Source organism: Micropterus salmoides, unplaced genomic scaffold (genome assembly GCF_014851395.1).
Source record: "Micropterus salmoides isolate LMB-PRFRI ecotype aquatic unplaced genomic scaffold, ASM1485139v1 Ms_hic_scaffold_12, whole genome shotgun sequence".
Taxonomy (NCBI): Eukaryota; Metazoa; Chordata; class Actinopteri; order Centrarchiformes; family Centrarchidae; genus Micropterus; species Micropterus salmoides.
The window spans coordinates 17,102,205-17,127,453 of NW_024040263.1; the positions used below are offsets into that span (position 1 = coordinate 17,102,205).

At 39.8% G+C, this 25,249-nt stretch overlaps 1 protein-coding gene across 3 annotated transcripts in view; it reads right to left on the reverse strand.

Moving 5' to 3' along the window:
- Window positions 1-24,667, reverse strand: part of sept9b (septin 9b) — a 57,852-nt gene extending 33,185 nt beyond the window's left edge. The window contains exons 1-2 of one of the 3 annotated variants that reach the window (XM_038713761.1): window positions 24,523-24,667; window positions 8,813-9,496 (exon numbers count right to left, since the gene is read on the reverse strand). In XM_038713761.1, the coding sequence (XP_038569689.1) occupies window positions 8,813-9,496; window positions 24,523-24,544 (706 nt within the window). In that variant the 5' untranslated portion in view covers window positions 24,545-24,667. Of the gene's footprint in view, window positions 1-8,812; window positions 9,497-17,912; window positions 18,120-24,522 lie in introns of those variants that run through there. The other 2 variants (XM_038713760.1, XM_038713762.1) reach the window with 2 other exon arrangements.
- Window positions 24,668-25,249: the final 582 nt, after the last annotated feature.

Sequence of the window (25,249 nt, forward strand, 5' to 3'; positions counted from 1 at the left end):
ATAACTAAGACTTTATGATGGTGATTCAACACACCAGCTTTAACCAGATATCAAATGGCCAAAAGCTGGGAAATAATTTTCTTAGGACACACATTCAACTCAGTTGGTGTAACATAAGGGACAGACTGCAGCTTCTTACTTTCCATGTTCCACACATGTTTACTTCAGACAGACACAGCCTCGCACAAGAATCGCTCTGCCCCCTTATCTGCTCTCATCTATTAATTTCAGCAGATGGCAGGACAGTGGCGCAAATGGCCATCTGTGTGTCCACACACACACACAATTAATGTTTTTCCAGTATGTCCTCTATGAACCAACAAGTGGGCCAAACTTATTAGCAGAGAATGTGGAGAAAAGCTGACCTCAGATGAACCTTTTGTTTTCATTAAAACCACTCTGGGGTGTAAATATCAACAGAAAGACTGACCAGATTCACATATTTGACACTGTGAATACGTCAAAACTCAATCGTCATCAAGGGCCACAGCTCATCATTAGAACTGATTTTAAAGACAACAATGCATAATGCGTGCATATAATTGTATTTTACTTCTGTGTTTTTTTGAGTAAGACATTTTCATTGTAGGTCTACAAAATTATACCAAAAAGTATTTAATCCCTCATTTTTCCAGGCCAGCTGTATTTGATTAATGACACTGAAAAAGCATTCACTGGTTCATGCTTGCATGGTGGGTTTTTTTTCATTTTAAAGCCCTACGTTACTCCTGCTTCATTTCTTCATTTCTATGGCGAAGATAAGAGATATGATTTTCCTATCAGTTTCTTGGACAATGGAACCACAGCAGAGTCTCATATCTGGATAAACAGGAGGGAGGATTCACCTGGAGACGGACCAGTTAAATGAAGATAATGTCAACTGTGACTAAACGTTGTCTCACTTTGCTTCATCGAGCTTAAATTGCCCATACCCTATTATTTTTCTTCTATCTCCTGTTGATGGATAATGTTGATAAAGGTGGTTTGTGTGTGTGTGTTTGTACAAAGTTAGACTGTTTCCCTTCGGAAGACAACGTGTAATAATTCTTACAAAAGTCACGTCCCCAGTGCGAGTAGAGGAAGTGGAGTGTGTGTGTGTGTCCTAGAACATGTATGTGCTTTTACATGTATGTAAAGATGAAATGTGAGAATGTGTTGGCTTCACGGCATGCAGGAAAAAGTGAATGAAGAGGGCTGCGTTTTCTGCAGTTGTGGGTTTGGCAAAATGACTTAAGAGGACAAAGGTCTTTCTGCAGTGGTGGGAAACTTCTTTAACCCTTGACTTCCCCTCAGATGCTGAATGTAAACTTCAACTTCCGAAGGCCTTATCTGGGGTAGAGGGGAACTTGTGTGTGCGTGTGTGCGTGTGCGTGCGTGTGTTCTTGAGTCTATTTATCTGGGGCAGAAGGGCTGTCTCTTTCCCATTTCTCCCAGTTCCACCCTCCTCCTCTTCCTCCATCATGTAAAATTTTTTTTCCCGTTTTGTTCATGTCCACACACTTCAAAAAGCTACAAGACATTGTTTGGAATGAGTGTCCATCCTAGTGATATATTGGAGTGTTAACTTTCATAAAACATGAACAGAAAAGGGGAGACATCTGTGCAATGCATTTCTACTTTATCAAGCTCATTCCTCTGAGAAAGAGGATGGCAGTACTAAAGATATCATTTAGAGTGTGCTTCTTAAACTGGCTTTAAAAGGGAAGATGTGCAGCTTTATTTCACCTGCAAGCCAGGTTCAGCATCTAAACAGCTTTCACCTGTCAAACACCGCCTCCTGGTGGCTTGTTTAGGAAGCACAACTGCTGGGAAAGTAATATTCAAGATAATGAGAAGCGACGCTTGTCATTGTCAGCACTGTGGGACATTTTTTAAATGAAAAGAAAACTGAACACTATTTGGCAGCTAAATCAAAGACAGTCAGGGACGATCTGAGACTCAGTGGATCATATTTTGATCATCTTAAGGCAAAAAAAGTATACATTTTTATCTTCAAATAATTTTTTACATTTTTAATAAACATTTACATCTAGAAAAAAAGTGTGCCTGTGACGTGATGGACTAATCGACATGACCGCATCTGCTGTGACCGTCTTCATAAAACAACTCTTCACCAAACAGCAAGAGCTGAAATGAATGAAACAATGAAGCATTACCCAGTTTTTGACTTTTATATACTGTTTGTTACGGTTTCTTTTCAGAATTAACTACACCTTTTCACCTATCCCCTCCACTGATTTAGCTACCTTTACAATGAACAAATGTACTGTTTAGTGGTGCTATTTAACATTTAAGAGGGATGGCAGCTGGTTTAAGTATCAATGTATTAATGTCACTAGTTCAATTACTGTAACATTAAGTTTATCAAATGGTCATTGAGTAAGGGAAGTCCTCTATGATCCCTCTTATGTTGTTTGTTTTGAAAAATCCAAGTTTTAAGACACTGCACACACAGCAAGGCTGAGCGATATGGTTAAAATTATTATCACAATATTAATGGGGATGTTTTGCTATTATGTATTACACGACATTAAACTCTTCACATGTGTAAAGCAAAAGCTTTAATAACAAATTTTGTTTGATTTAATTACACCTTCTCTGAATCAGTAATTTGGCAAACAGAATTTGCAGACCGGTAACATGATCAGAATATGATTCTACTGAAATTTGATTTTAATTGATTATGTCCTAGCAATAATAGAAAGCATTCTAAATGTGTAATCCCACATAGAACATCTGCGCTAACATGATGTTTTTTGCCTGATGTTGATGTCTTCTATTTCTATTTCAGCCCTTTGGCTTCCAATCTCCACTGCATTTATTTATTGATGCTGTATTGTTGTTGTTTACCTTCAATATATTAATTGTGGGAACAAGTTAATACAAAGACAAAGATATGGTAGGAATACTAAACCCTAGGGATTTGTTTTTAACTTCCTTAGACTATATCTTAAAGGGTATAACTACTGCATAGCCTCAGAGTTATGCAGCCACATATGCAACTTAGCAACAACGTTATTCTCAGTCAGCAACAGTTCCTTATCACAAGCACAAATTTTCTTTACCTCGCTCTCCTTTTTTTCTGGATAATTAGCCGGCAAGTCATACTGACTAATGGTCTGGGATCAGTCCAGAGTAATTATACTGGGAGAGGATTGACCTCAAATATGCCTTTGCCTGAGGGTCCCTGTATGTGTGTGCATGCTTGTGTAGGTGTGTTGATGAGAGACAACAAAAGTAAAACAAAAAATTTGAGATGAAGAATGCGTGTTTGTGTGTGTGCCCTTTCCTGACCTATGGACAGGCAGAGACAAATCACCCTCTGCCCCGCTCTAGCCCCTCCTCCTCACTTTCAGAAGGTAAATCTAAATAAAAGACAAATGGCTTCACTTGCTCTTTCTTCCATAATGACTACACCTCAATTAGGAAAACAAATGTACTACAAGATAATATGCTTATTTAGGCAATGTAAGGACATATTCGAGTTCAGCATCCAGAATCTGTTAGGCTGAAATTAGGATATCTCTTTTGTTCTTTACCATCACAACAGGAAGACAGGACACAACGGCATTTCATGAAGTGACTCCTCAGTAACATCCTTTAAATAATCATTTCTTCCCTATAGCAGAAAGCAGCACTATCCATACGTAGCCTAGAGTTACATTTCTCTCTCTTTAGTGCTGTAACATTAGTCCAGTTGTGATGGAAAGAAGAAAAAGTCCATCTTTGGGGTTTGAACTTTTTGTCCCTCCCTGTATCACAATAAAACACTAAAGGGGTTGCTGGATGTGACCCCAATGATAACCTACCAGTCTCATTACCCAACTGATAACTACACTATTTATGGTCAAACTCTCTATCTCACCAGTCTAGTTACAGTAATCAAGAAAAGTGCATCTTTGGTTTTAAAATGAAAGCAAATGTCAAAAAGGATCCAAGCCCAATTATTTTATCAGCTGTTTATGTTAATCTAGATCTGCAACGATTAGTCGATCAACGGACAATGAATGGCCAGCTATTTTGATCAATTATTAATTGGTTTAAAATATTCACTGGTTTAAGCTTCTTAAATGTGTGTATTTGATGCTTTTCTTGTTTTATGTGATGGTAAACTGTAAGTCTCAGGGTTTTGGACTGTTGGTCGTTTATAGACAAAACAATTCATCAAAAAAATAAATCTGCACATCAATCGATAATGAAAATAACTGTTAGCTGCAGCTCTGTATTAATCCCTGTGCTTCAGTGACTGGGTTCTGGCCTGTGAAGAACAAAACAAATTTGACTCAGAAAGGGGCACCAGGTGAAACAAAGTTTCTCAAATGTGAAATCTGGTCTGAAAAGCGATCAGACGTGTTATTTCTGATCACAGGTTGTCTAGAGATGTTAGATAGAGTTCTTTCTACAGTGTTTGAAGGATTGACGAACTGCAGGCCTGCCTGTCAAGATAAGGTTCCCCTTCTGGCTGAACACACAGGCGCAGACCAGATACCAATCAGAATGAGCCTGGTGTCTATAGCCTGAAGTGAATCAGATGGTCAGGTTTTTCTTTATCATTTCCCTCATGTGCTACAGCAATCCAACATCAATTCTGAAATCATTTTCTTATTGTCTTCTGGATGTCTTGTAGGCCATTTTATGCACATTTCTCTGCAACTGAATTGAGTTGACAACATTAAAACATTGTTTGAAAACATTAGTATCTTGATTAAAATTTTAATGCTTTGGGCAATACTTATCTATAGATCATGAGTTTACAATGGATCCCACCAAACCATCCATTAGAATAAAGAGGTTAATATACTGTAGGACTGCAACTAACAATTAATGTCTAAGGTGACATCTTATTTCGTTCAACCAACAGTCCAAAACCCAAAAATGTTTGGCTTAAACAAAGACAATCATCACACTGGGGGAGTGTGATGAAGCATTTTCTGACATATTTGCTTGAAAAATTACTCAAACAATGAAATAAAATAGTTGCTGATGAATTTTTTTGCCATTCGTCTCATCAATTAATCAACTAATTGCTTCAGCTCTAGTTAGGTGGTTAGTCTGTGTGTCTGTGTGTTACCTCCACTGACTGAGGTCATCAAGCCGCAAAACATGACGAACGCGATCTTCCAAAAATTGCAGTTCACGCTACAGTTTGCGTGTCCACAACCCTTTTCATGCTGACCTTTTGCATAAACACCCCAATGTATCTCACTCTTTGTGATGCTTAGATCAAAGTACAGAGGGATATTTGCTAGGAAGCTGACTGACTCAGATCACATGACCCTTGAGAGAGGAAGTGCACTGCAGTGAGGTCACACAGCAGGGGAAACAATCACGCTGACAGAACACGGAAGGAAGCACAGGATGCTCTGTGTGCCTTTGAGTGTGAGTGTGTGTGTGTGTGTGTGTGTGTGTGTGTGTACACAAATGATGTGTGATGTCATTTCCTCCTGGAAAACTGAATAGGCAGGAAAGCAGCTTATCTCATTGACTCCCAAAAAACAGCAATATGGAAAAATAATAAAAACAAACTTAGTCTTTGCTTAGTCTTTGCTTAGTCTTTGCTTCTTGTGTTGCCAACAGCTCATCTATATATACAAACTTTCATATTTATGCCACTAAAGAAAATCTATTACTATTGTAGCAAATTTTTCTCCACATACCAAGAGATCAATTTTCGATATATCTTGGACCTTTTAAATCACATTCATTTTTTTCCAGCTCTCTTGATAATGTTTTAGAGCGGAGCAGGGTGGGCCCACTCTGTGCCCTCCAGGCAGGTTACCCTCTATTTACACCCCTATTAGGGCCTCTCTCTGGGGACAAATAAGTGGCTACCACCCCCATAATCTAGGAGAGAATCATATAGTACCTTCAGTACACACTGTCTGTAAACAGCAGTGATGTGATGTGCGGAGAGATGTACAGCACCGATGTGATGTGATGTTGGTATGTTTATATATGTCTACATATGTTTGTATAGTGTATCTCTTCATATAAATGAAGACATTTCCACCATAAGTTGGTGCAGAAAATGTTTCCAGAACGCAGGAAATTAAGAGCTTAATGCTCAAATTCTTCTAATCAAATAGCCTATTTCATCAATGAATATTTCTTCTAAATAGCATTGGAGTGTCTTCTCGTGTCTTGACTCCAACATTGAGCATTCTCATGTCTCGTGGACTGTGTTTCGTCACACCCCTAATATGAGCCCCTAAATGTCCCCACCACTTTTCAACACAAAGTGACGCCCTTGTTCTGGCGAGACCAAAGACGATTTTCCAGCCAGACAATGAAGTGGTATTCTATTCATACAGATGAGAAAGATATTCCGTGAAACACTATGGGAGGAAAGATCTGCCAAATGACAAAGCACAGTATTTCAGTTTGCAGCCAGTACACAATGCAGGAATATATAACATCTAATGGCCTAAATCACCAGGACCCATCATTATATCAAGAGATACATATAAGGTACTAGCAAGGTGATTAATAATTATATGGGCACTCTCATTAATTCAATCCACTACAACACAATTTTACCCTTTTACTGTAGTTTTGTGATGATGCAAGCTCCAACCACATACTGTATTGTAAAAGTGACTAAAAGCACACATAATTAAATAACACAAGAAGCAGCAATGGTTAAAGCCGCTATAATGATTTTTTTTTATAATAACAACATCAAATGACAATGTGAAGACAGTGTAACAATGTAAATGGATACAGCGCATAGTGACAAACCTGCTTTCCTGAGAATTCTCTTGAACCTGCAACTCACCTGATTTATGGAGCTTTAATGCAAGTTTCAGCTCACTGTTTAACTGTCAGGCCCACAACTTTACTATTTTTATTTCACTCTTACCGCTCTGACAGAGTAGTTTTCGGCCATAGCAGGCAGATGTTAAAAACCTCACTTCATACCTGCTCAGCACCAAACGGCAGACATAGTGGAGCATTTAGCAGCTAAATAGCTGGATATAGAGCTAAAAGAGAGCAAATATATTGGACTAACATTTGCAAGGTGGCTAAAAACACAATTCCAAATGACTGGTAAATAATGTTTCTAAATTGCTGGATGTGTAAATAAGCAACTGTTTGCTTACAAGTTAACCATATCAACTTAAAAGGTTTCCGCGGCCCACAAATGACCAAAAGGGTTTAAGTTTCATACACTGCCCTAAAATGTTATCTATATTTTGCTAAAATATTGTTAATACATTGTTAAAATGAAAGATATACTTAAAAAATGTGATTATACTTTTAAATACCCAACTAGATCTAGCTTAAACAAACAAATGTAGCATATAGTACTGCTTATTATGCAATTGCAAATTAATACAAACCTAAATACAAATTGTATTCCGTATGCTGTTTTCTGTTGTATATGTAACTAGCTGCATTAGAAAAACTAATGTTACCTTGTGGGCCAAAATCTATCCTTCTCTATTGCATATAGTTTTTCTTCAACTGTAGCACTAATTACTATTTAACTACCATTCTACTGTACTGGAGCTGCCAAGGTTAGGCTTTCATCACATAACAAAAACCACCCCGGCTCCAGTGCTGCATTAAGAACAGACATGGATTACCACAAATACAGACTTTCAGTCTGCTGGTTCCACTGACAGACGGGCCTCCAAGGACATGGTTACTTATATTACTGACAGACATGCAGAAATCAGACTAATCAAACAAGCTGCTCCTGTTACTGACTTTTTTCTTAGTGAGAGATCTGATCCTTGGGTTAGTATGTTACCTCAGTGTGAGCCGGGAAGAATCAGGAAGATATGAAGACAGAAGAAAATGCTCAAATTAAACAGAGTCCAAATGAAATGTAATCTGGAAAATGTGACATTTTTTACCCAGTGGGGTTTGAATGCAAACTAATTTACAGCCAAGACTAAAAAGTTGCCCTTTCCTTCACAAGAAAATGTGATTCAGTTTAATTAGAGTTTAAGGAAGCCTATTAGAATCACTTTAATCTCTTCTCCCCTGATGGCACATCAAACTGGTAAGTCTGTGCTAAAGCAGTCACATAAGTTGGTGAACTAAATCACAGCACCAAAGCACTGCTACGCTAAAAAGGTAATTCACTGCCGTCTCTGATTCGGCTTTTACACAACAATTATTATTAACTATTTCTTGTTTATTATTATTTTATATAGATAGCATTGCAGTGTGTCTGTCTAAGCAAAAATAAACCACTTACAAATATACATGCCAAATACAACCATATAGTAAGCAATACATCACACACATACATCATCTAAATATAAATCTAACTCCAGTGACTGGTTAAAACAAATTTGTTTCAAGTTTGTAATTAAAACATGTTTTGTATGTATTTGTATGCCACCAGCAAGGGTTTGTAGGAAATTCTTTGGCCTATTCTTTTTCCCACTTCTTCCTGAACATGTCACCCAAAGAAATCTCACTGACTGACACTTTAAAGGGTTCCTGTAGACATTTCGACCTCTAGTAGTGCTGTAAAGCAGTTTTTCTATGAGTGGGTCCCCATTTTGTTTTTATCATTCATGGGCAAGAAATTGCATGGGCATGTGACTTGAAATACATTACTGCTCATGGTTTCACACCAGTCCGCCGATCAACATGTGCGCCAAGATAGACAGCAAAGCACCAGTAAAGACAGGGAAGAAGAAGTCTGCGAGATACTAAACATAGATGTAAACAATGCTGGATTTAAAATACTTACAAAATCATTGTTTCACATATTTTATGAGGGATGAAGTGCACTTCGACACATTTGTTATAGCTAAAGGATACACACAACAACATTTTGATTAAACAGACTTACTGTCAGGGTTGGGGGATTTTCGTCCAGCATGACTAGGTGAAGAGCAGCGGAAGGTGGTGACGATGGTGTTGTGGTGAGGGTTGGGGTGGTGTGAGTGGTGCACTGCTGGATGGTGACCATTGTTTTCTGGGGGAGCTCTGGTGATGCTGATATCAGGTTTACGGACATCTCCAGGACTGGGAGGCTCAAACCTGCGAGCGTGATTTTGCTCAGGGATCCGGCTGGTGCCGTTGTTGTTATTGTTGCCCTCATTGCGACGTATCACTGGGGAATCAGTAGGTGCCTTGGCAAAGGTGACCTCCCTTTTGTGGCTCATCTCAGGGGTCTTGGAGTGGCCCAGGACTTCAGGGCGTTTCAGGGCGCTATTGGTAGCAAAGCGTGTGGAAGCAGGGCTAGTGACGTTATCCACCTGCTTGCTGGAAGAGGAGGAGATGTCGATGGAAAGTTCGGAGCGGCGCGACACAGGCTCGGGGGTCTTGGAGCCTCCTCCTCCCATGATGGAGCGGGGTTGGGTATAGTTGAGGTTGTTGTTGTTGGTGGCTGGGGCAGCAGTGCCCAGGTCACGGTAGTAGATGCTGGTGGGAGACATGGCGTTACGGTGAGGGGAGCTGGTTGTTCGGCGGGAGCCAGGGGAAGAGTGAGATGAAGTGTCGACATCCTCCACCTCAAAGGACCTCTTCAGAGCTGCATGTACGGGACAAACACAACATATCAGTCATAGGATTTGCCTGCCGAAATGACAATCACTGATTAGCCAAATTAATCAGCAACTACTTGGATAAGTCAAACAGAAATACCAAACATTGTCTGGTTCCAGCTCCTCCAGTGGATTCTCTGCTTTTCCCTATTTTATATCATTGTCAGTTGAATATATTTGGGTTTTGGAAAAAGTGATAGATATTTAAGTTTTTGAAATGTTTTGACATTTTGTTTACAAAACCATGGATTAATTAATTAAAGAAATGATCTCCAAGTAAAATAATTAAAGTAATTGTTATTTGTTGCCATGACTTAACAAATTGGTGAACTATAACTGGGTAAACAAAGTGGTTAAAGAAATATAAAGATACTTTACTGAAAAGTATCAATACAACGATGTTAAAGTACTCAATTACAAGTAAATGTCTTTCATGCAAAATCCTACACAAGTAAAAGTACAGAGGATCAAAGTACAAAGTATCATCAGCAAAATGTACTTAAAGCATCTAAGGTATACTGCTTCTGCAGAAAAATGCGACACTGCGACTGATACTTTATTATGAATTAAATGATTAGGTTATTTATGTGGAGTTTAGCTAGGCGCTGCAATTAGACGTAGAAGGAAGACATAGCTTTTTTGTAAGGGCTCACAAGCCAAAAAGGTTGCAAACCACTAGCAATAATATTGCATTGTATTTTATAAATGTTCGAAAATATTTTTTTTTCTGTAAGATTTCATCTGAAAAGTAAATAGTAACTTCAGCTGACAAATGTAGTGGAGTAACAATTATAACATTTCCAATTGAAATGTAATGTACAAAGTAATATAATATGGAAACACTCAAATGCAGAAACACTTCACAATATAATGGAAGCATTTCTTAACCAAAACAAACTCATCTTTTGCTTATAAACCATTTATGGGTCAAGATTGCTGTTTATAGGAAGTAGGAAGAATATTATAAAATATTTATCAAAAAGGTCATACCAATTAACTGAGCAGTAAAAAGAGTAAATCTGTTTTCTAAAAATTATGAACAGTATCTAAGTAGTAAAGCACCTGGGGTTGAGGGTGGGGTAGCTGTAGAAGCAATTTTGGTGGCAACACAAAGGAAACAGCATGCATAAGCTATTATGCCATAACTATCTAATTCCATTACATCCCTCATCACCAGCAGCAGGTTTTTCACTAAACTGTATAGCATGTTTAAGTCAATTCATGCATGGTTTTGTCGTGACTTAGATGCTACGTGTGTGGCACACCACTATATAAAATTCTAGGTTTTTCCATAGGGCCATCAGAAGCGTTTCATGACATGTAAAAATGCACGCAATCAGCCAAGAATTGTTCACTGCCAAGCATTTAGGCAAAACAAAAGTCCCAAGTCTCCCTATTTGTGAACAACATAAGCATAGAGATAGAGGCGCATCCTTCTCCTTGGTTAGTTTGTGACATGAGAACATAGCTTTACTGTCCAAGATGAAGATACTGAGGGATGGAATAAACCCCCAGGGAAGAGTGCACTGGCTCAAAGTTAACTTGAATTTGAGTCTGAGTTTGCGCCAAGCCAATGGCCAGGAGCTGGTATCATAATGACACACTAGTTAGACCAGTCCACTCACGCACCCCGTGAAGAACATCTCCTGTTTCCCACAAACCAAAACGCAGTGCTGATTGTTTGATCTGTTTGTGGCTTGTGGTGTGTCTGTGTGTGCGCGTGTCTTTGACTGCATGTAGTTTTGTTCAAAGTGCTTGTAAAATCAAGCAAGAATGTGTTACGAGAATGTATACGTGTTTATTTTTAAGCGACTACGCCCACAGGGAGGTGACCATGCCCCAGCCCCACTGAACACTGTGTAAAGCCAAAACTCTGTTAGTGGGGTTGTGGAGCTCAACACAATTGCATCAAAGTCATCTCCCCACACACCAGCCAGCACCAAAAATCGAATAAGCTACTATGTAATACTATAAGCTACATCACAATGTTTCCCCTGACAAAAAAATCCAACCAGAGCCAAAGTATTTTTTTTGTTAGTCGGATACACCAAGGACCTTCTTGTATACCACAGGAGTAAATGGATATGCACTCTGTCTTGGGGTTTATGCCTTTATCTAGACCTTAAAGCACAATTACCGCACTATAGAGGTTTTGCTAAGGCTGTATGGCTAGCTTTAGCAGCTTCAGCTAGTTATACACTACCTACATTATGTTTAAAAACCGTAGAATCTTCCTTAATAAGCACAAAAATATCTTAGTGTTAGAAATACATTAAACAGCCAACTATACCCACTTTAACATTTTCCCACAGTCCCATTGCTTATTTTCTATGTCGAAGTTCTGATGAGAACAGAGTTCATTATCCAGTAAGGTACCATAAAACAGCTTTAAAAACCCTTTCTTTGATAGATATACATTTAAAAACATTATACACAATAAACTTTGTAAGTGGTGGCCAAACCCATATTGCCACTGGACTGTGTCCTTTTTACCCCTGCTTTCCTCTGTCTTGTGTTTTACGATTGCTGAGATGGAATCCAAGGTTGTGGCTACTTTCAACTCTGACCAGAGAATGAATTGGTCTGCCAAAATTGGCCTGCAGATTTTCACAAGGAGCTGAAAGGTTATGATGCACATTTTAAGACTGCACTGTGTAGGGAGCGAGGCATTAATTTTAACCTCCTCAGAGCCCCAACACTTCAGGGAACCATGTACACTCTAACATCTCTTGACACTTGCTGTAGACTTTTGTTACATGTTGGAAGAGCTGTAAATGTGAGAACTAAAGCACGGGTGATGTCCCAACACGGGTGGGACATCAGGAACCATATTCACAAGTTTTGTCAAAACAAGAGAGCTGAGCCAAAACGTTTTGTCAGTGACCTGTTAGTGATGCTAGATTAGTATTTCTGTACTTTAGTATTTCAGTACTTGGCTGTTTTGTGATGATAGGCCGTCAGGCACAGGACTACAGAGAACTTGAGTGCTTTCCTCTCGAGCCATTTGTTTGTATTTAGAGACTGTGCAGTCAAGGATACATGATTTAAGGGCAGTAGTGAATTATAATCTTGCCGTGCTTTAATGTTTTCTGGAAATATGGTGAAAGGAAAAAGGCATTCGGGGCATTTCTCTCTCAGATGACCACTCAACCCCTATGTTTTTAAGGATCATGCTTCTTCCCACAGACTCCTGCATCTTTCTTGTTCAGCTGACGCAAAAGGGGGAAATAGGTCTTTTACTTCCATGTAGGATTTACGGAGCATTAGGAAGAATATTTGTGCATGAGCGTCGGACTGACAGATGGATGAAGGAGTATCATTCCCAGCGAAACAGCATTCCCAGACAATGAGCTAGAAATGAGAGGTCCAGTCTACTTTAGAGGAACCTCATTAACAGCAGCCAGGAGTCTCGTCTCCCCTCGTCGCTCCACTACCTATCACCGCTCAGTGTCCAGTATCTCACGGTGTCTCATGTGGGAAGATAATGCAGCACAGACAATATAGTACAGGATTATTGGCGCAACAAAAACAAAGATGGAGGCAGCTGTATCCTTACTTTGGTTCATGGTCATTTATCCTAATACAGTCCAGGTGTTAGGCTAGGCTGCCTCTTTATCATCAGTGTCATCACTTTTCTCTCAAGGACATCCCAACCAATGAACACAAACATTTAGCATAATCTCAGCCCAGATGCACTAATAGGAGATAGTCGAAAGTTAGAGGGAGGAAAACAGAGAGACGGGGGGAAAGGAGGGGAAAGAGACTGGAGATAGAGAGGCAAAAAGGTTGCAGGGTATGAGGGTGAGGGCGTGGTTAAAACAGGTCAAGACAAAGTTGCCACTTATTGTGTTCACTATCACTGACATTAGTGGGGACTGACAGCAGTCAACAAAGATTAACTATGGTAACGTCCCACTCCTGTTACAAATTAGGTAATGAGTAATGATCTTGTCATAATTGACATCTGTGCATTTAGTTACTTTGTATTAGGGTTGGGCTATACAGAGTAAGCCAAATGTTCTGGACCAAAGAGAGGGGAAAGCTTCAGTAATGTGGACTTAACCAAACAGACAGATACACTGATGTTTCATTCAAGGATCTGGGACAGTCCCGCAAGCCTTACTCTCTGTCAAACACTGGTTTCCTTGCCCAGGAAAAATGAAGACTAGGACAGCACAAATTAATACTATACCATGATATTACAACATTGAAAATCCCAAATAATTTCTAAAATAGCTTCAATTTTATACTCCATCAGTGAAATCTAAAATAAAGGCCAGGAAACAATGTAGACTCAACATAAATATTGCATCATCTGGTATTTTTTCCAGATAATAACATAGTCAAGTCATACTGTCTGCTGCTCTGACTTACTATAATATATATAACAGGAACACTGTTTAATGATTAATCTGTTCTGGTGATTGATGTTAAGGTGCTAATAATGAAGCATAACAACACTTCCTACAGATATGTCACAATAAAAAGCTTTCAGGAAATGGAAGTGCTCCCAAACTGATGGAAAGCTTTGAATGTGAAACAGCTGTACAAATTGTTGACTTTTGTAACAGCAAACAAGAGCAGATCAGAAAACATTAATATTATAAAGCAGAGGCATTTAGAAATAGAGGGCTTTCTCAAATAAAAACCAAATGCGGTTATGCAGTAAAAAAAAAAAAAGAACAAAAAACTACTACACCAGTATTTTAATTAATAAAGGATGTACTGTACTGTACACAGCCTTGAACTCCTAATCCATCCTGTAATTCTAGCCTCAGGCAATAAGTCAAGTGAGCAAGACAGTTACTCTCTGTCAAACACTGGTTATACAAAACCAGCTTATGCACAGTGGAGTTTATCTGTTGTCAGTAGCCGCAGAATACAAGTCGATGTGGTCACACCAGAAAAAACATCCTACTTGACAAGACAAGGCCAAACAACGAAAGATAGAATTCCACACTATGGTATTTTGCTTGGTCAGACGAAACCTTAATGCTACACTGTCAAACACACACTTCCATCCACTGCCCACTGATGGTGTTGCTTTACTAATGCTGACCAGCAGCAGTGTAGCTCACTGTGTCAGAGTGACTGTGTGGTTCCCTCCAGGTCTGGCCGACACCCTGTGTCCTGGACTAAGGAATTCTGGGATTGTTAGAGGTGTCTGGTAGAGTGGGAAGACTTGTCACAGAAGAGGTAAGTTCGTGCAGACCTTGAGTAGAAATCTTTTCTGTAATGCTGAAATGCCAGCTGTTTAAAAGGAGGATCTGAATGCTAAACAGAACCAAGAGGTAATTTCACGCCAATTGGAGATTTTAGAGTGCAGACACACACACATAACAATGCACACACACATCATCATTTAAGCAGCTGTTGAATAGCTGACCTGTTGCTTAGCTCCAGGCTCTCTAGGCCTCAACCTTTGACAGGTAAAGCCTTATTCTGTTCCTTTGATCAAGCACAGGTTAACCATCCACGTCACGTCAACAGATTGATCTACATCAGTGACCAGTGGCATCTGATTAATTAGAGCTCAGTGATCTTACCAGAAATTAAAATATCCAGACATGTTTCAGCAAAAACATTATTTTTCAAGAGGGTAGGACACTGAATGTGCAAGTAAATTACTGGGTAGAGAACATAAGCTGTCAGTGCCATCTTTAACATCGGGGTGTAGATAGGGAGAGGGAGAGGGAGAGGGAGGGAGGGAGAAGGAGGGAGAGAGAGAGAGAGAGAGAGAGTGTGTGATGGTAGAAGGAGCAGAGACAAAATGATTAGCAAAAGATTGCCAGTTAAATGGCATGTACACATGAAAATCACAAACAGTACATATAGAAATCCAATTTTCACAGAACTGGTCTAACGCCGTCATATGCCTTACATGCTTTTCTGCCACCAGTGATTTAATAAAACTCTTAGAGCAAACAGGACCACTGAGAGCCGTTAAGAAAGTGTTGTATCACCCACTCAAACCAACTTAATAACATACTGGCCTTTCTTCCAGGTTTAGAAGTTGTACCACACACATGCACTAGCTGCATTTCAACATTAATTTCCTCCACATGCCACATGCCACACTGGAGAAACAACATGGCACCTTTAAGCAGATAATCAGCACAAAATACCTTGGATTGGTCTCAGTTTAGCTTGGCAGGAGCCTGTGTACGACACTACAAAGTTTCTCTGAAAACACAAATAAGGGCTTATTCTGGGCTTATTCTCTGGTGACTCATACGTTTATATTCAGCAGAGACATTTTCTACCTTTTAGAAAATCATAATATTGTTTCAGTGTGCAGTTGTTATGGTACTTTCTACTATCCATTTTCCATAACAGCCCCACACAAGAGTCCATCCAAGAGGCATTATTACATTTTTAGTGTGCTCACCAATTCCCTTTTCTGTCTCTTTGCCTATTTCCTCCTCAGTGTGAAATACAGCGCAGTGCAGTGTAGTGGAAAACATAATGATCTGCGATAAAACGGGGATTTACTCAGTCAAGTGTTTGCCATTCACCTCTCTCTGTGGCTGTTTCTGTCAGGGATGGGACGAATGGTTCATATTGACCAATATAATCTACCTATGTCACTCTGATTAAACAAGTTAACATGGATTTCCTGTAACATCCAATTTGCACAAAATCGCCTGCCAGCATAGAGAATGCCTGGCCACCAGTGACTGAGAACAAGCTTATGATTAATACACTATGTGATCTAATATTATAATCTTTGTATAAAAAATTAAGCCCATGCCATGTTTTCAGTTGACAAAAACATACCAATAAATGTCGGTGGTTTGCTTGAAATGTTCTAGCTGGTATAACATATAGTCAGACCACGACTTAAGGCAAAAGTGTTTATAGCTGTTCTGAACCGCCACACATTCAAATGCAAGGCTGAAAGCTGACCACCACAGGGAGAGGCGAGACACGACAATCGTTCAAACAAGGATAAAGGCACACACTTTGGGACAGTCTTGCATGGTTTTGCGCATTTGCACAAACATAAAGTGATAAAAGGAGTTGTGTGAAAAATGGAAAAAAGAGCTTGAGATAAAAGTTCAAACCCTTCATATTCTCTCACCTATGCAAACCTTGCCAATCACTTTATAATGTGGTCGTGCTGTCGGTCTGTTGGTTTAGGAAATTTTCAAAAACCGTCAGTCCTCCCAGTTCAAAGGTGTGAAAGGTATAGTGGGAGCGGATTTCAGTATGTTTGACACATACTGACCCCTTAACCCTGCTTTTACTGACCACAAGTGAAAGGTGTGTCCCTAGACATATCCACAGTGACAGTAAAAATTAATAAGGAAATAGTCAGGCATGTTGACCAGTTCACATAATTTAAGATCAATCAGGTTTTTCTAATGACCAAATCATGATTATAATCATCATAATCAAAACAGAGTTCTCTGTTCTGTGTAACCACAAATAGTTTGCTTTTAATCTGATTAAGACTATCCCTCAACTATAGAAACTGTCAAACCTCAGTCAAATAACCTACGTCCGATTATCATGATCAGATGAAAGAGCCACAAACAAAACAGGCATTAAGCAAGTTGACATGTCATTTTTCAATTCTTATGGTTTTTCCAATTCAGTTTTGTAGCATTGCAAAACAGAATTCTTTCAGCTTATCCAAACTTTGCATGTCAGTCAGACATGAGACAGAGATGACAGTAACACAGATGAATTCACTGAATAAGCAAGCAGTCAACTGATTAGGTTATTATATAGGTTATTGGATGGAAGTTGTGGTACCTGAAATGTTCAAACGTAGTAATCGATATACTGTTTAGGTTTTATACTTTTTTTGGCTTCTGCTGTCAGCATCATTACATTACATCTTCACAGCGCTCATCAGGCCAAAGACCAGCTGGAGGGCCCCAGTGTGACCGGAGGAGGAACAGGAAAGAAATGTGGAAGGAAGAAAGACAGAATGACAGAGGAAGACGAGGACAAAGGGAATAAATGCCAGCTCTACCTTGGCGTAGCAAACAAAGGAGAGACACAGTTGTGAATGTGTTATGAGATGTTAGACAGATGTTAGCTCTTAGTGCTGGTGTTTCCACTGTCTCCTTCTTAGTGCTTTCAGCTGAAGGCTTTCCGGTGCTGGAATTGTGTGGTGTCAGTGCTGTGTTTGTTTCTATTATTGATGTAACTCGGGTATAATCAATAACAGACTATAGGCTACAGGGACTTGGCTAGCATGTGTCCACCACCCTGTTTTTAATACACATTTACAAGCAGACACACATGCACAGCACCTACAGTCATAGGAATACATGCGCTTTAAGGTACTATTCACAAACAGCATACTTCTGACAGATATAGCTGCTTATGACAAACTGCCAACATTTAAACACTGTAAATGAAACAAAAAAAGCAGAAAACACAATTACAAACCTTCAAAATCAGAAATAATTCCTTCCAAGTGTGGATTGACTCCAGAATCAGACATTTCTGCTTGCATGAAATTTCACAAAACGTCTTTTCTTTCCTTAATTTTCAAGTGGCTCCCTGTTAATTCTGAACAAAATCCAAAATAGAGTAAATTAGAAACAAGTCCAAGCCCTCAACTCTCTTAAAGGAGCAACTTATTTTCTCTGACTTCCCACTAACTTCTCTACATCGCTGCATTCAGACTTAAAAGGCAAGTCTCCTCCCTTCTCCTCCCCTCCTAGAAACACACTCCCCCTTTCAACCTCATGTCCTGTGTATCTGTGTGTGTTTCCCCTGCCCCCCACACACTCATACTTGCATGTGCAAGCATTCACGCAGACAACAGACCCTGTCATTCCCTGAGCCACTTTCGGCCACAGTGGCTCTCACGTCTGATTTCCTCTGAACAGCTCAGTGAAAGTGGACAACATGTCACACAGTCACTTTAACCATGTTAACCTGCAATCAGATAAAAGACTGTTATAACTGTGGTTCTTAAAATGGCCTTCAGAAGGGCAGGGCCTCTGTCAAGGCTACAGAGGGACTACAGTTTAAGTGAGAGTTTGAGGCTTCAGTTTTGAGTAAACAACCTCTACAAACTGGCTGACATGTTAATTAAGTGGAGTCACTGTGGAAGCTGCTTTCCTGTGACAGAAAAACCTTAAAGACTTTCTGGAGAGAGTTGACATTAGGGATATATGGCGGTGCCTCTGGGGAATCTGGGGTGATTCGTGCACCAACCTGCCCTCTGTGACACCATATTATCAGGAACAACATGGGAATTTGAGCTTAGTGGACAGGTAATCTAGCACGGCAGAATTTCTTTAGGGAGGGACGCTGACGACAAGCCAGTTTTTATATGGTGGGTATGGTTACATTACTTGTATATGAAGCTGCTGTGGCCAATTTAGAGACTGTTGGGGTGACAGAGAAACCCTGCTGAAAAGATGTTAATAAAAGTGATGAAATATCAACGTTGGTGCAGTGACCACATCCACTTTCTCCCTGTGGGATGTGCTACAGTATTTCTTATCTATGAATCTCTCACAGAAACAAACGAATAGTGATGCTATCGCTGTAATTACTGATTGGTCATGAGTGAGCGGCTTTTCACAGCTTCCTGTTCGGAGCCAGACGTGACTGCAAATGAGATTTGAGATAAATTGTCTGTGATTCGAGGTCAGTTTGACCATGTCTACTGGTCCACAATCAACGCTCAAAGGAAACCTAAAATAAAACTAAAACAAGGACCACAGGAAGTTGCCTTTTCCACTTCCTAAGAGCCAAGAGATACTGTCACCCATCTGATATCACATAAAGCACTTCAACCTTGGTGAAGGCAAGAAGGTACAACACCAGTGAGTGGCACTTATATAGCCTATAAGTATTTGGGGAAATCCCATATGAATGAAAAGCTCCATTCTAAGGGGCACTAATAGGATGCCAGCCCACCCAGTGGCCCCTAACCCTAACACCTGAGAGGTCAGTGGTAACACAGAATAACACTGTGTGTTTATGGTGCAGTCTGGTTATTTCATACAACTGCTGTGAAGGTGTGTTAGGATAAAGAACAGAATTTGGCACACACAGTGGCGTGTACACTCGCATTATACTGGGTAGAATATCTCTTGCTGTCATATACTGTGCAATTAAAGTCCATCTTACATCCATCTATGTATGGGAATTTATCGTTCTTGTGTTCTTGGTTTGGGCGTTCATGGCAGCACCTTAACATGCATATGAAAATGCATCACACACTGTATATATATATATATATATATATATATATGGTAGACCTATATGTGTATATACAGTACATACTGTATTATTTATAACAAAGTGTGTGGCCCCTCAGTGCCCATGCCGGCCCAAGTGGGCTAAATTGTAAACCACATGCCACAAGTCTCTGTAGTACTCAATTAAACCAAAACACACGGTGTGTGAAATACACACCTCCCCCAGCCAGTGTGTATTTATCTAAACATGGTTACACACTCTGGGCTGGCTGCGAGGCAAAGCTGAGCGACACAATGAGGGAAAGCTCCAAAACAACATCTGGAGAAGCGTGTGGATGTGTGTGTGTGTGTGTGTGTGTGTGTGTTTGCACTGTGAGTAATGTTATGTGAATATGTGTCTGTGTGCATGTATGTGCTCGTGTGGTTACTTTACTGTGACTGTGGACGCGGGTGAATTTGTGTGCGTCTCGGTGCCCCTGAAATAGCACTGTAAACACAGAGGCCTTTGCACATACGGTAGTGGGATAAATCTGCTTAACCAAAACCATTCAGCCCAATATCTCTGTGGCGCTGAGGGAGTTGTGCTTGTTTGGTACCTTGTTAATAACAACAATTACGTGTGTGAAAGTGTGTAATTTACTTATGAATACATAGTGTTGTTTACCAAGTAATTTAATGTTTTCATCAGCATTGTTATCAGATTTCGTGATTCATTCTGCTTTTGTGGGATTTGTTGTTCACTTTGTAGTAGTGTAGCTTCAATTGACTTGAATTCACTTTTCCTTACAAATTCCCAGTATGATTGATGCCTTGTTTATTTTTCTTTTAACATCTTTTTTTGGACATGTCCCTAATGTGCAGACCATTATTTGTGGCACTTGGAGCAAAGCAACAATGTGCAAAATATCACAGATTTATATACACCAGAAAGTAAATCCTTTTGTTTTTGTATATTGATATTGAGACATTACTATTTACCTCAAATTTCAGGCTTTGTTGCTTGGTCAGTTTAAGACAAACAGGAATTCAACACAACCACAAACATTTTTTTGGCAGGAAGTTGCACAAAATCAAGCTCTCTATTTGAGTGTTACTTATTTGCCCAGATGAGCTCATGTGTGTGGTTTCAGTATTTATCTAAATGACACCTTTTAAAGATGATCAGTTTGAGCTACATGTCCAGGACGTTTAACAAAATTACGCCTGAATGCTAGTGGAATAAATGCACTTATTGTAGCAGACGCTAAATAACATGCTGTCAGTGCGGAAATATTGTGAAATTAAACAGGGTAGTGAAACCGCTGCACAAGTCTGAAGACAGAATACAGGGGAAATATAAACAATATATAGAAAAGAAGAACAGTGAGAATGTGGGACTTAAAGGGGTATAAAGAGTTAATTGAGAGTCATATGTTGCACCTAATATCGTGCTTTAACTCAATTCAATTTTTGCCACTACTCACATGCCATATGCATGTTTTTATTAATATGACAGTTCTTTGGAAAAAGTATAATCCTTCATAGTAAGCTTTTTAAATTGACCTAAAAGCTGTGTGGACGATTTATGCTGGCAGCAATATTGCTGCAGTGGTTTTAAGACTTGGATGTTACTCACTGTGCAATTGTTACACTGAGCCCAATTGGGATTTTTAACAAGGATCTATGGTGTCTGTGATATCTTTGTGCAATCTAACACACAAGTATCACATGGAAGTTCATCTGTAGACAACTTGCGGATCTAGTGAGGTGAAGATTAGAGCTTGCACATTCGGTTTCCTGTCTGTTTGAATGTGAGAGATGGCAAAGGTGAAGAGGAAGCTCGTCATACATCCCTGTGTTTATCTATACAATAATTTAATATGCATTTAAATGAAGTTTTCTTAAATATATGTTTTATGGCACAAAATATAAATGAAAACAAAATACATAAGAAAATACACACACAATTCTGTGATATATGAAGTGTGGAGAGTCACTTATGATGTCTAAGTCATTAACATTAATTTAAATACTTTAATTTTGAATTGTTTAATTAAATATTATTACTGTTATTATCAGATTGTATCGCAATGCTTTGAAAAATACACATCTGTTAAATATGGTCTGCTTGATTTTGTAACATTAGGCCAACAGTTTGTGCATGAAAGCATTTTTGGGTGTAAAGTGCATTGAGTCAAGTGCTGGCCAGTTATCTTTATTACTATGTGTGTTCCAAAAATGGTCAAAGTTTATAAGGTTAACAATACTATAATTATGGATAGAAACATGTTTTGTGATATGGAAAGTAACACTGCATTTTGTGTACATCCAATGCAAGTTTCCCAATTCTTAAATTTCCTCGGATTTTGACAGTAGCTAATTTCCTCTTTGTACCTTGCTGACAAGTACAGGTGCATGTAAACACTCTCCTGAATGAACAGTCACTGAGCAGTTCATCTATTTCTTTTTTATCACTGCTGGCTTGACCTGTGTTTCCATCATGTTGAATAATTTCACCTGACAGAAATCCTCCCTTAGGAAGACTGAAGGTGGGGCTTCCCAGTCAGTTTCCTGAACTCCCTGTGCTGGCTGCCTCCCTCACTTATCATTACTAAATAATAATCTGAGAAACAATATGAAGTGAGATACTGGGAGGTGGGAGGGTAGTGGGAGTAGAACTGCGGGGCGTTCACTCATAGAGGATATCCCCTAAACTTATTTTATCGAACATGGTGAGCTGGGTGATTTCCTTGAGTTCCTTTAACTCTGAGTTGATGTGTGTTTGTGGAAGTGGGTGCGGGTGGGGTTTTCGCGGGTGTGTTTTGGGGTTATTAAGGTATACAGGGTGGATACATCAGCATTTCTAAAAGGTTAGATTTATGTGTGAAAAGACAGAAAGACTCAAAAAGAGAGAGGAGTTACACTCATTGTGAGCTCATGTTCCATTAAAGCTCACATGCCATTACAGTTAGATTAAGGCCAAGTTAAAAGTAACATTTAACATTATGTGCTGCCCTTTATGAATACAGCTTGTTCACTTACATGTATCCTGACCACCTTTAAATACTGAATCACTACTTTTATTTTTGTCAATTTGATGCTAAACAGGCCACACAATGCTGCAATTGGTGTCATCCCAACAGAGAGGACGCTGGTTTTCTTCCTGTTTAACTGGCATAACAACAAGCAACATGAGAAAACTATTGGTTTCCTTTGTTGTATCATAAAAGCAATGTGTCACCAATTAACCATCATAACAAGTCAATGTGGTGACCAAATGGGACAGTTGTGGCAGATAACAGGTCATATTGAACACATTATTTTTATCCTGAACAGGCTCTGAAAAGGAAAGCAGGAGGCACTCGAGGTCAAGATGGAGGCGTTGCCGATGCATTTACAATCAAGAGGTTGGTATCGGCAGCTATGCACCACAGCATCAGCTCCTATCATTATCAACCACCTCTGAAGTGATCAGAGGTGGGTGGGGTAGGGGCAATGGCTGTAGTCAAGACAAAAGGTCGAAAAAGAACTACACAGCCCAGTTTGAAAACCAGGAGGTAGCTCAGCCCATGCAGGACTTCCTCAATTGAGAGGAGTGAGGGGGGGAAGTGATGCCTGATAGCAGTTTTCATGGTGGAAAAATCATGATACACCACCTCACCTCTCTACTACAAGGTCCTGCACCCCCCCACCCCCCACCCCGAAGTCAGTCTTTACTAAATTCGTCCATCTCCAATAAAAACATTCCTCCGTCTGCAAAATATGAATCATCCACATGGAACATTTCACAGAGCTTGTGTCTGCACTGAAACGGACAAAAAGACACTGCAACACTGCCACCAAGTGGCAATAAAAATAGGGCTTGCTGAACTCAGACACCTTATTAACGGTCGAATTAAACAGTAATTTGCAGAGTGTCGCTCAGCTTGATGTCCAGCCTTAATCACTGTAAGATGCTAGATTAGTCTTATCCTCTAAACACATATGGGCCTGAACAGAAGTTCCATTAAATCTCCCTTGGCTTAAAACAAACCACACATTAAAATCAATTAAGAGTAAGTGATTAAAGGAAACAAGAAGGATCTCTGTTGAGAAATAGCCATGCCAGAAGCTACTGAGTAGGACAGATTTATAACGCCACAGATGTAGGACAGAATACAGACTCTAATGCATGCTAAGCATTCCTCAAAAGAGTCTGCTGTCTGTTGAAAACCAAATCATATTATCTGACATATGAGCTCTGCTTCCACTCCCCGTAACTTAAAATAAACCATCTGTGTCAGTCGCAGTTAATCTGACAACTGGACTCCTCAGCTTAAAGTCCAATCACGTGATGAAAGCCATCGTCCATCGTCCATCTAGTAGTCCTGTAAGTCAGTATCCGACCAAAGGCTGCCAATTACAACACAGTAGCCACTTTGCACTGGATGATTACGTTTGATTCTGGCATGTCATCTTTGACAGCCCATCAAATGAGGTTTACTCTCTGTTGCTCTGCATAGAGTAGCCATTCAGAAATAGTGTGTGCACATCACAGTGAGCTTAGCTGTGGCTACCCATTCAATAAGAACAAGGGAAGATTAAAATTATTTTGGTCGGTTTGCAGCTCCAACGACATGTATGATAAATAAATCAGAAAGATGCAGACACAGACCGCGAGAAGTATCTGAATGGCTGTTCCCACCCCAACTGACCAAGCAAAGCAAACACAGCCAGGGTGGCTTCTAGCTGATTGCTGCCACTGCTAAGAATCTGCTTCCTCGTCATTCTAACAAAGAAAAGAGTAAAAGAAAGTCCCTTGTGAAAAAAATCTTGTCTGTGTTAAAGTATCGAATAAGTTGGAAAAACCCACAACTTACCGGCTATTCTGTCTCGCTCCATAACTCCACGGCTACCTCAAATAGCCACATGTAACCTCTCCTTTTTCTCTCCTCTCCCTCCTTCCCTTTTTTCTTCATGAAGACTTCCCCTTTCTCCTGACTTAGTCACCCTGTCCTCCTCTTTTAACCCTCCCTCTCTCCTCCCTCCTTTTCCTCCCTCTGTCTCCCTTGCTCTTACTTCCTCCAAGTTTTAATGTCTTCAGTCTGTCAGGATAACAAGTGAACGGAGCAGACGTCCATGGCCATGTGCTAGTCATATGGATCCACCCCCCCGCTCTTGCTTTCTTTGCTTTCTCTCTCGTAGCTCTCATTCTCCTCTGCACACATATGATGTAGGCTTTTAGCCCATGCAAGCTGATACTTTTTCATCTGTCACCCTTCTCTTTCTCTAGTATTTATTATTACTCCCTTGATACTGAAACTAGTCAACCTTTCTCTTCTCCCTCACACACGCGCTAACATGCTCCCTTGACACTGTATTGTGTCTTTGAAATAGATCCCTTGAACAAAGGTCCTAATCTGAAAATTAACTCTCAGCCATTATAGCAAAAAACTCCAGCAGTTCACCAAGACATCCTGCACTATACCAACAACACACACTCCTACCATGTTTTCACGACCACTTTAAGTTGATGTAGAAAGCCACACAAAACCATCACCCAAACAACAAATGATTGGCTCTAAGTGGAGTGACGAGTATTCTCAA